At 69.2% G+C, this 9,797-nt stretch overlaps 1 protein-coding gene across 1 annotated transcript; it reads left to right on the top strand.

Annotated features, from left to right (window-relative positions):
- The first annotated feature begins 6,357 nt into the window (after positions 1–6,357).
- Positions 6,358–9,497, top strand: CDKN1C (cyclin dependent kinase inhibitor 1C). Its single transcript, XM_060175912.1, has 4 exons — positions 6,358–6,581; positions 6,677–7,749; positions 8,562–8,669; positions 8,771–9,497. Exons 2-3 carry the CDS (start codon positions 6,687–6,689, stop codon positions 8,663–8,665), a joined length of 1,167 nt encoding a protein of 388 aa, XP_060031895.1. The 5' UTR covers positions 6,358–6,581; positions 6,677–6,686; the 3' UTR covers positions 8,666–8,669; positions 8,771–9,497.
- The last annotated feature ends 300 nt before the right edge of the window (positions 9,498–9,797 follow it).

Below are 9,797 nucleotides of genomic sequence, written 5' to 3' on the forward strand. Positions count from 1 at the left end.
TGAAAATGCTGAAAATGCCTCCAGGTCAGGGCTGCACACACAGTTGGGGTGTCTTCATGGGGCCCAGGGGTAGGCCCCGCTTCATGGGGAGCCTGCACGGAGGGGAGACCGCTGGCCAAGGCCACGCAGCCGGGAGAGGCCTCTTCACTGGCCTGTCCACTCCGCCAGCTGCCTGTCCCGTCCTGCCGGGGATCCCACTATGCACATGGCAGAGGTGGGGGCGCCAGACGGCCACCCGGCAGACCCTGGCCCGGTGGACTCCTTCCCATTCACTGGGGCCCTCTACCCTGGGACCTCTCACCCACAGCCAGAAAGGACAGAGGACAGGGCCTTCCCTGGCCCTGCAGGACCCTGCACCCTGAGCTGGTCCCCTCGGGGCTCCTGGGCCCTCAGCACGGGGCTCACTCTGTCACCCTGGGTGCCTGGAGCTTGTGGGCTCATTTTGGGGTCTGGGAAGTGTGTGTGTGGGCTTGGGCCTTCAGGTCCGTGCTCCTGCCCGCATGGGCCTGGGTCCAAGGGCCCAGGTGTGGGGGTGGGGGTGATGGAGACAGGCCGTGGGGGGAGGGAGAGTCCTGGCGGTGGTGGGGGCGGGGGGCCCAGGACGCCGGGATGCAGGGCTGCGTGGCAGGGCAGGCAGGAAGAGGAAGAGGAGGAGCTGCCTCAGGGAGGAGGAAGGGGAGGAGGGAGGGAGGAAGGGAGGAGGGAAGGAGGGGCGGGGGCCAAAGGGGTGCGAGGGGAGGGGGAGGGGCGGGGCCCGGCCCCCACGGGGCCTCGAGCCTCCCGGTTCCCTCCTGTGCCCAGCGCCCAGAAGGTGGGGCAGGTAGCCGTGCCCTGTGCCACTAAGGTGTGTGTGCAGCCCCAGCAGCTGGGGGTGAGGGCCCCCTGAAAGTACTGCACGGGGCCCCTCTTAGACTGGACACTCAGGGTCACGGTCAGTCAGGAGGCCAGGCCTATCCCCACAGGGGGCGGCCAGATGAGGTGGCAGGGAGGGGGCCGGGCGGGCCCTGGGCTCTGGGCTCTGGGTGCAGCGTGGCGGGCAGACAGCAGGGGGCAGCAGACGCCCGCCTCCACCCTGGACAGAGCCGCAGGCCGCCGTGGGGGGGGGGGGATGCCGGTCCAGGGGTGACAGCCCCTCTCCCCCCAGCACCTCCTCTGTACGGTCCTGGCCCCTGGCAGGCCCACTCTGCCCGGCCGGCCCGGGTCTGAGCACCCAGACCCAGGGGGTGTGAGTGAGGAAGGGAGGGCCTGGGTTGGGGGCAGGAGCTTGGGGGGCCTGTCCGGCGGGAGCCCCAGTGGGGGCTCCGCCACTGCTTGCGCCCCCGGCCCAGGGAATGTCCGCGGCACCCCAGCTCCACACTTCCAGGGCTGCGGGGGCTCCCCACGGTGGAATGGGTGTGCGGGGGGGGGGGTGGGACCTCTCTGGTGCCAGAGGCTTCCTGTGGGTGCTGGACGCAGGGTGGGAGGTGGCGGTCCACCAGACAGGCAGGAGTCTGCACAGGGTGTGAATTGGGGCAGAGGGGGCCTGCTCACCCAACCCCCCATTTTTGGCCTTGCACTGACCACCTGAGCCACAACCAGGCTCACTGCCCTGCTGGGGTGGGGAGAGGAGGGGGTCTGGGGCACCAGCAGCTGGGGGCCGCTGAGACAGGTGGGGGGCTGCCTGCCCTGGTGTCTGCCCAACCTTGGACACACACTGCCCTGGGACCCTCATGGTGGCTGGGAGAGGGTCTCCCCTCTTGGAAGCAGCCCTGGGGTGGGGGTGGGGACCCCAGGGGAGCAGTCCCCTGGCTGCCCGCAGGGGACACGGGCAGCCTGGGGACAGCCAGCAGAATGCCCTTGTGGTGCGGGTTAATTTGTAACTCCTACCCCTGGGGCCTCACATCCCCCAGGCCACATGGGTGAAGGGTGGGTCGGGCCTCTGCAAGCCTCCCTCAAGGCTGGGCGGGCTGGGTGCTGGGCTGGGTGCTGCCGCCGGCAGCCTCAGGGGGTGTCCAAGCCACGCCCGCAAAGACCAGGTGGTACGGGGAGGGGTAGTCAGGTGGGTCGTCACTCCTAGGCAGTGTGTGCCCATCCAGATGCCCACCCAGGCCCCAGGGCCCCTCCCTCCCATGTGGCTTTGAGGGCTGGCGACAGGCCCCCTGTGAGCACTGGGTAGGGGGTGCTTGGCCTCTCTGAGCCCCCGAGCTGCCCCACTGCAGTGCCAGCTCGGACCCCCGCCCACCGCAGGTCCCTGCAAGACTCAGATGTCGAGCCCTGGGAGGGGCAGGTGGCCACGGGCAGGAAGGTGCCGACCCTCGTGCCCCCACCTCCCACCCCCTCCCACGGAGATGGGTGCCCTGGCTGGCAGCTCTACGTGGACGCCCGGACTCCCAGGTGCTGCTGGCGGGGTGGCCACCAGAGGGCAGCATGTGCCCAGGGCCGGCTTCTGCCTCCCCCCCACCCCCTCACCACACCCTGCAGACCTGCAGACCCGGCAGCAGGCGGCCAGGGCTGGTGGTACCCACAGCTTCTAGAACCTTCCCCGGCCCCTCCCTCCCCCGGACGCCAAGGCCCCGCAGTCTGGCCGCGGCGGGGGTCCGGTCCTCGCTGCAGCAGGCGTGGCTGCAGAAGTTCATGGCTCCTGCCTGCCCCCCCCCCCCCCACGGCATCCCCTCCCCGCCTAGGGGCCCTGCCCGCACTCGCCTCCCAGCAGAGAAAAGGGCTGGGCTCTGGTGGGTCCCCGGGTGCCCAGGTGGGGTGGGGGCACCCGCTTGCCAGCTGCCGGCCTGGTTCTGTCACGTGGCCTCTGGGCTGGGGGTGGGGGTAAGGGCTGCAGCAGCTCCGGGAAGCCAAGGGGGTCTGTCCCTGGGGCGGGGCACAGCCCCCGGCCACCCCTCACTCCCGAAGAGGACTGGGGGGCCTCCCTGAGACTGTAGCCCATACATTGTTCCTTTTGTTTCCTTTCTTCGAGATAGATTTGTAATTACGAAAGCAGGGCCCAGGCAAGACGTTTGCCTGCTGGGGGGCCTCTTGGGGTGGAGGCCTGGGCCGGGACTCCCCCCCCTCCGCCAGGCCCCCCCCCCCCCCGTCTCTCCTCTCTGGAAAGGGACCTGGCCCGGCTCTGGGTGTGACAGGCCCGAGGACACTGTATCTGCCATCAAGCTCAGAGTCTCAGAATGTCCAGGAGGCCAGGATGGCGGCTTCCCCCACCCCTGACACGGAGCCGAGCTGAGCAGAGGACCAGGGCGGTGAGGAGGGTGGGGGCAGGCCAGTGCTCAGTCCCCAGGCAGGACGCAGTGTGACAGGCGCCGGGCTCCTCACTGTGGGGACACACCAGCAAAGTGTGTGACTGAGAGTGTGAGTGTGACTGAGTGTGTGACTGAGAGTGAGTGTGACTGTGTGACTAAGAGTGTGTGAGTGAGTGTGAGTGAATGTGTGTGTATGAGTGTGACTGAGTGTGTGACTGAGTGAGTGAATGTGTGAGTGTGTGAATGAGTGTGTGTGTGTGTGTGTGACTGTGAGAATGAGTGTGAGTGTGTGAGTATCTGTATGTGTGTTAGTGGAGTGTGTGTGTGGAGTATGAGAATGTGTGTGTGTGAATGTGTGTGTGAGTGAAGGTGTGTGTGAGTGAAAGTGTGAGTGTGTGTGAATGTGTTAGTGGAGTGTGAGAGTGTGTGAGTGTGAATGAGTGAGAGTGAGTGAGTGTGTGAGTGTGACTGAGTGTGTGACTGAGTGAGAGTGAGTGTGTGAATGAGAGTATATGTATGTGTGTTAGTGGAGTGTGTGGAGTATGAGAATGTGTATGTGAGTGTGTGTGAGTGTGTGTGTGAGTGAGAGTGTGAGTGTGTGTGAGTGAGACTGTGTGAGTGTGGGTGCGTGTGTGAGTGTGTGAGTGAGTGTGTGTGTGTGAGTGTGTGTGTGTGAGTGTGTGTGTGAGTGAGTGTGTGTGTGTGTGTGAGAGTGTGTGTGAGTGTGTGAGTGTGTGTGTGAGAGTGTGTGTGTGAGTGTGAGTGTGTGTGTGAGTGTGTGTATGTGTGAGTGAGACTGTGTGAGTGTGTGTGTGTGTGTGAGAGAGTGTGTGTGTGAGTGTGTGTGTGAGTATGTGTGTGTGAGTGTGTGAGAGAGTGAGTGTGTGTGTGTGAGAGTGTGAGTGTGTGTGTGTGAGAGTGTGTGAGTGAGTGTGTGTGAGTATGTGTGTGAGTGTGAGTGAGTGTGTGAGTGAGTGTGAGTGTGTGTGTGTGTGAGAGAGAGTGTGTGTGTGAGTGAGTGTGTGTGAGTATGTGTGTGTGAGTGTGAGTGAGTGTGTGAGTGAGTGTGAGTGTGAGTGTGAGAGAGTGTGAGTGTGTGAGTGAGAGTGTGTGAGTGAGAGTGTGAGTGTGTGAGTGAGTGTGGGTGTGTGTGAGTGAGAGTGTGAGTGTGCTGGGTCCTCCCTGCTTGGTTCCCCCCACGGGGTCGCTGTGCCCCCCAGGCCCAGAGCTGCCGGCCACCCTGGAAGAGCAGAGCAGGCCGCGCGCGCCCCCTCCCCTCCCCTCCCCAGGCTCCCCCCCCCCCCAAGGCCGGCTCCCTGCCTGCGCGCGGTGGCTGTGCAGCCGCACCCCTGCACGGGGTCTGGCAGGCGCTGGCTTCTCTAGGTGAATAAACAGCTCTCAGCGGAGTCCTTGCCCGCTGGGGAGCCCGTGCAGGCGGCGGGGGGCCGCTCCAGAGCCCCCAGGAGGCCCAGGTGGGCCGGCGGCTCTCCTGTTTGCCCGCAGCCCCCAAGGCAGGGGGGTGTGCAGACCCTGCATTCCTCCCCTGCGGCCCGGAACCACAGTCCTGGAGCAGGCGGGCTGCGAACTTGGGGGGCAGGAGCTGGGAGCCGCGGCTCTGGGGGTCCCGGGTTCGCCCCGCCCGCGCCCGCGCCCTGGCTGGGAGGGCTGGGGGCCCCCGGGGCTCCCCCGGGCTCAGGCGGGAAGGAGGCTCCACAGTCGTGTCTCCGGGCCCAGCCAGATGAGGTCAGGCTGGGGGTGGGGAGCGGGGGCGGGGGGGGGGGCGCGGGAGGAAGGGCCCCGCCAGGCCCCTCTGCCTCTCCTGCTAGTCATTTCTAGAGGTGTCCAGGCACCGCACCCCACCGCGCTTTTGGGGTGCGCCCCAGCACGGGCAGGGGTGCAAATCCCGGGAAGGGGGAGTGGGCTGTGGGTGCCGCCCTTCGCCCCCAGCGGGGTCCCTGAGCAGAGCCCCACCGCGGTCCCGGCCGGCGGGAAGGGGGGCGGCTGTCTCCGCGCCCGCCCGGCAGGGACCTGCGGGACTCGTCGCAGCGGCTCTCCCACGGGCTGTCGGGGTGCGGGGTGCCCGGGTGCGGACTGGCTGTCAAGGCGCTTTGCCCCGGGGGAGGAGTGACGACCTCATCCTTGTCTCTTGCCACTGCTCCCCGGTCGGTCCTCCAGCTCGTGGCCCCATGGCCGCTCGCCCCTCACATCTGGCCACTCGCCCCTGGCCTCCCGTCTATTGCCCCTGCCCCCCAGCCACTCGCCCCTGGTCACTCGCCCCTGGTCCCTTGCCCCTCGCCCCTGGCCTCCCGTCCATCGTCCCTGACCTCTGCCCCCAGCCACTCGCCCCTGGCCCGTCGCCCCTGGGCCGTCGCCCCTGGCCCCGGCCCCTGGCCACTCGCCCCTGGTCCCTTGCCCCTGGCCCCCGGCCCCTCGCCCCTGGCCCCCGGCCCCTCGCCACTCGCCCCTGGCCTCCCGTCCATCGCCTCGGACCCCTGGCCCCCAGCCACTCGCCCCTGGCCACTCGCCCCTGGCCTCCCGTCCATCGCCCCGGACTCCTGGCCCCCAGCCACTCGCCCCTGGCCCCTCGCCACTAGCCCCTCGCCCCTGGCCCCCGGCCCCTAGCCACTCGCCCCTGGTCCCTCGCTCCTGGTCCGCGGCCCCCGGCCACTCGCCCCCGGCCCCCGGTCCCCCGGTCCCCCGACCCCCGCCCCTCGCCCCAGGGCCCGCAGGTGTTCGGCTCCAGGTGCGCCCCCCGCCACCCCCCGCAGGAGCCCTGGGTCCGCGGGAGGCCGCAGGGGGGCAGCGGCGGCCGGGGGAGGGGAGGCGCGGCACGAGCCCGCGGCGGGGGGCCGGCACCCCGGGGTGCGGCGGGCGGGCGCGGGGGGGCGCTCGCGGGCCCCGCCGCCCCGCGCAGACAAAGGCGCGCTGGGGGGGGGGTGCGGCGGGGGATGGGGCGAGGGGGCGGGGCGCCGCGGTGTCGCGTTACCGCGGCCCCCCCCCGCGCCCCCGCCAATCAGCGCGGCGCCCCGCCCGCCGGGGGCGTGCCGGGGCGGGGCCGGGGGGGCCGGGGCGGGGCCGGGGGCGGCCAATGGGCGCCGTGTTGTCGGAGCTGAAAATACTACTCGGCGCGGGGGCGGGCGCGGGGGCGGGCGCGGGGGCGGGGGCGCCGCGCCTATAAAGCTGCGGCCGCGGCCGAGCGGCCACAGCCGGTGCCCAGCGCCCCGTCGCCCCCGCGCCCCCCGCGCCCCCCGCCGCTCTCGCTCCCGCAGCCGCGGCTCGGCCGCCACCCTCAGCCACCACGGACGGGGCAAGTCCCGCCGCCCGCCAGCCCGGCGCCCCCGGCCCGCCCGCCAGGTACCGCCGGCCGCCCCCGCCCGCTCCCCGCCGCCCGCCCCGCCCGCCCCGCCCGCCCGCGTCCCCGGCCCAGCAGCCCGGTCCTGTCCCCGCAGCGCCGCGGCCATGGAGCGCCTGGTGGCCCGCAACACCTTTCCCGCGCTGGTGCGCACCAGCGCCTGCCGCACGCTCTTCGGGCCGGTGGACCACGAGGAGCTGAGCCGCGAGCTGCGGGCGCGCCTGGCCGAGCTGAGCGCCGAGGACCGGCGCCGCTGGGACTACGACTTCCAGCTGGACGTGCCGCTGCGGGGCCCCGGCCGGCTGCAGTGGACCGAGGTGGACAGCGACTCCGTGCCCGCCTTCTACCGCGAGACGGTGCAGGTGGGTCGCTGCCGCCTGCTGCTGGCCAGCCGGCCGCGCCCGGTGCCCGTGGCGCGGCTCCCGGACCCCGAGGCCGCCGAGCCCGAGCCCCTGGACGGCCGGCCCGAGGCGCCCCCGCCGCCCCCCGACGCGGACGGCGAAGACGAGGGTGAAGGCGAGGCCGAGGCCGAGGGCGAAGGCGAGGGCGAGGGTGAAGGTGAGGATGAAGGCGAGGATGAGGATGAGGATGAGGACGAGGACGAGGACGAGGATGAGGATGAGCATGAGGGTCAGGGCCAAGGTGAGAACCAGGGTGAGGGCGAAGGCGAAGGCGAGGACCAGGGTCAGGGCGAGAACCAGGACCAGGGCGAGAACCAGGACCAGGGCGAGAACCAGGACCAGGGCGAGAACCAGGACCAGGGCGAGAACCAGGGTCAGGGCGAGAACCAGGACCAGGGCGAGAACCAGGGTCAGGGCGAGAACCAGGACCAGGGTGACAGCGAGGCGGCCGCGGAGCCGGGCCAGGAGGACGCGGCCGCGGACTCGCCCGAGGACCAGGACGAGGACCGGGGCGAGGAGGACGAGGACCAGGACGACGAGGACGACGAAGATGACGAAGATGACGAGGAGGAGCAGGAGGACGCGGAGCCCGAGCCGCCGGCCGAGCAGCCGCCGTCGGGGATGTCGGGGCGCCCCGCGCCCCCCGCACCCCTGGCCGCCTGCGCCCCCGCCGCCCCGGGAGACCCGGGTGCCTCCGCGGGCTCCGCAGGCCCGTCCGCCCCGGGAGGCGCGTCCACCAGGAAGCTGTCGGCAGGGCCGCTCATCTCCGGTGAGCCCTCCTGCCTTGGCCCCCCGCCCGCCCTCCTGGGCCTGAGGGGCGGGAGCGCCCATCCCAGGGGCAGGGGGCCCCCAGGGAGCGGCGAGCCCGGGTGTCAGGGGCGGGGGAGACCCCAGGGAGCGCCCATTGCAGTGTTGGGTTAGGGGGCGGGGGTCTCAGGAGCGCCCATTGCAGTGTTGGATCAGTGGGCGGGGGAGACCCCAGGGAGCGCCCATTGCAGTGTTGAGTCAGGGGGCGGGGGACCCCAGGGAGCGCCCATTGCAATGTTGGGTCAGGGGGCGGGGTACCTCAGGGTGCGCCCATTGCAATGTTGGGTCAGGGGGCGGGGGTCCCAGGGAGCGCCCATTGCAGTGTTGGGTCAGGGGTCGGGGGTCCCAGGAGCCCATTACAGTGTTGGGTCGGGGGGCGGAGACCCCTGGAGCGCCCATTGCAGTGTTGGGTCGGGGGCGGGGGTCCCAGGGAGCGCCCATTGCAGTGTTGGGTCAGGGGGCGGGGACCCCAGGGAGCGCCCATTGCAGTGTTGGGTCGGGGGGCGGGGACCCCAGGGAGCGCCCATTGCAGTGTTGGGTCGGGGGGCGGGGACCCCAGGGAGCGCCCATTGCAGTGTTGGGTCGTGGGGCGGGGGTCCCAGGGAGCGCCCATTGCAGTGTTGGGTCGGGGGGCGGGGGTCCCAGGAGCGCCCATCAGGGTGTTGGGGAGGCCGGGGGCCCAGGGAGCGCCGAGCCCGGGAGTTGGGGCGGCCAGTGCCCATCCCCTGCACGGAGTCGGGGCGGCCCCGCCCTGATCCCCCGCCCCCACCCCAGATTTCTTTTCCAAGCGCAAGAGACCCTCCCCCGACAACAAGCCGGACGAGGAGCCCCCCGCGGGCGGCGCGGCGGCGAAGACCCCGCGCAAGAGACTGCGGTGAACCCGTGAGTGCGGAGCGCCGCGGGGCGGGGGGCGCCCGGGACCCCTTCCCGCCCCGCCCGCCGCCTGACCGCCGCCGTCTCTCTCTCTCTTTCTCCCCCCGCAGCCTCGCGCCCTCTGAGCCCGGAGGAGTCCGCGGGGCCACGGACACGACAGACAGGAGCGCAGGGGCGCGGGGCTTCGGCTGGGACCGTCAGTGTAGCAGCGACCCGCCGTCCCCGGCGGCTCGGCTCTGTTTGAAAGCTAGCAAAGTGTGCAATGTTTTCCTCGGGTCCTCTACGTGCAGACGCATCCCGCACCCGGAGCACGCTGGTCCCAAGGTGTGAAGCTTTAAGAGTCATTTATATGGAACGTTTAATCTCTGCTGTCAGTGCAAAAAAAAAAAATCAAAAAATTTTTTAAAAAAAGAAAAAAAAAACCTGTATATTTGTAGAAAAAATTTAAAAAAAAAAGTAATACTAACTTATATTCCTATTTATGTGGGGGGCGTGGGCCGCCCCTGCACATCTCAGCTCTGCTCATTGGTTATGCCAAAGGCCCATGCCTCCATCAGGCTCTCAAATGTAATGGAATTTCCTAGTGGACTCTGGAGAGGCCCTCCAAGCGTAGCACCAGCCCGCCGCTGCCCAGCCTGCTCTAGCCTCCTCTCAGCCTTTGCTCCGTCGGTTGCTCTGCCCATGTTACCCTGCCGCTGACTAGTGCCCATGTGATCAGTGTGACCATGACTCTAAACTTGAAGACAGATCTGTACCAGGTTCCTGAGCCGATTCTACCACTGCCCTGGCCCCTTGTCTGCCTGGGTTCTACCCAATAAAGAGGCGACAAATGCTGCATCCCAGTCTCTGTGTGAGCTCTGTGTCTGTGCCCCTGCCCATTGCCCTGGAAGGTGGGGAGAGGGTCTTGGTTTGGCGCGCACACACACACACACCACCCGGCTCTCACTGTGAGCTCTGTGTCTGTGCCCCTGCCCATTGCCCTGGAAGGTGGGGAGAGGGTCTTGGTTTGGCGCGCGCGCGCACACACACACACACACACACACACACACACACACACACACCACCTGGCCCTCACTGTGAGCTCTGTCTGTGCCCCTGCCCCTGCCCATTGCCCTGGAAGGTGGGGAGAAGGTCTTG

Source organism: Erinaceus europaeus, chromosome 17 (assembly GCF_950295315.1).
Source record: "Erinaceus europaeus chromosome 17, mEriEur2.1, whole genome shotgun sequence".
Taxonomy (NCBI): Eukaryota; Metazoa; Chordata; class Mammalia; order Eulipotyphla; family Erinaceidae; genus Erinaceus; species Erinaceus europaeus.

Bases quoted from the DNA above. Each gene is read 5' to 3' on its own strand.
- CDKN1C (XM_060175912.1), top strand. From the start codon at position 6,687: ATGGAGCGCCTGGTGGCCCGCAACACCTTTCCCGCGCTGGTGCGCACC. The intron at 7,750-8,561 runs GTGAGCCCTCCT...CCCCCACCCCAG, and splicing joins GGCAGGGCCGCTCATCTCCG to ATTTCTTTTCCAAGCGCAAG.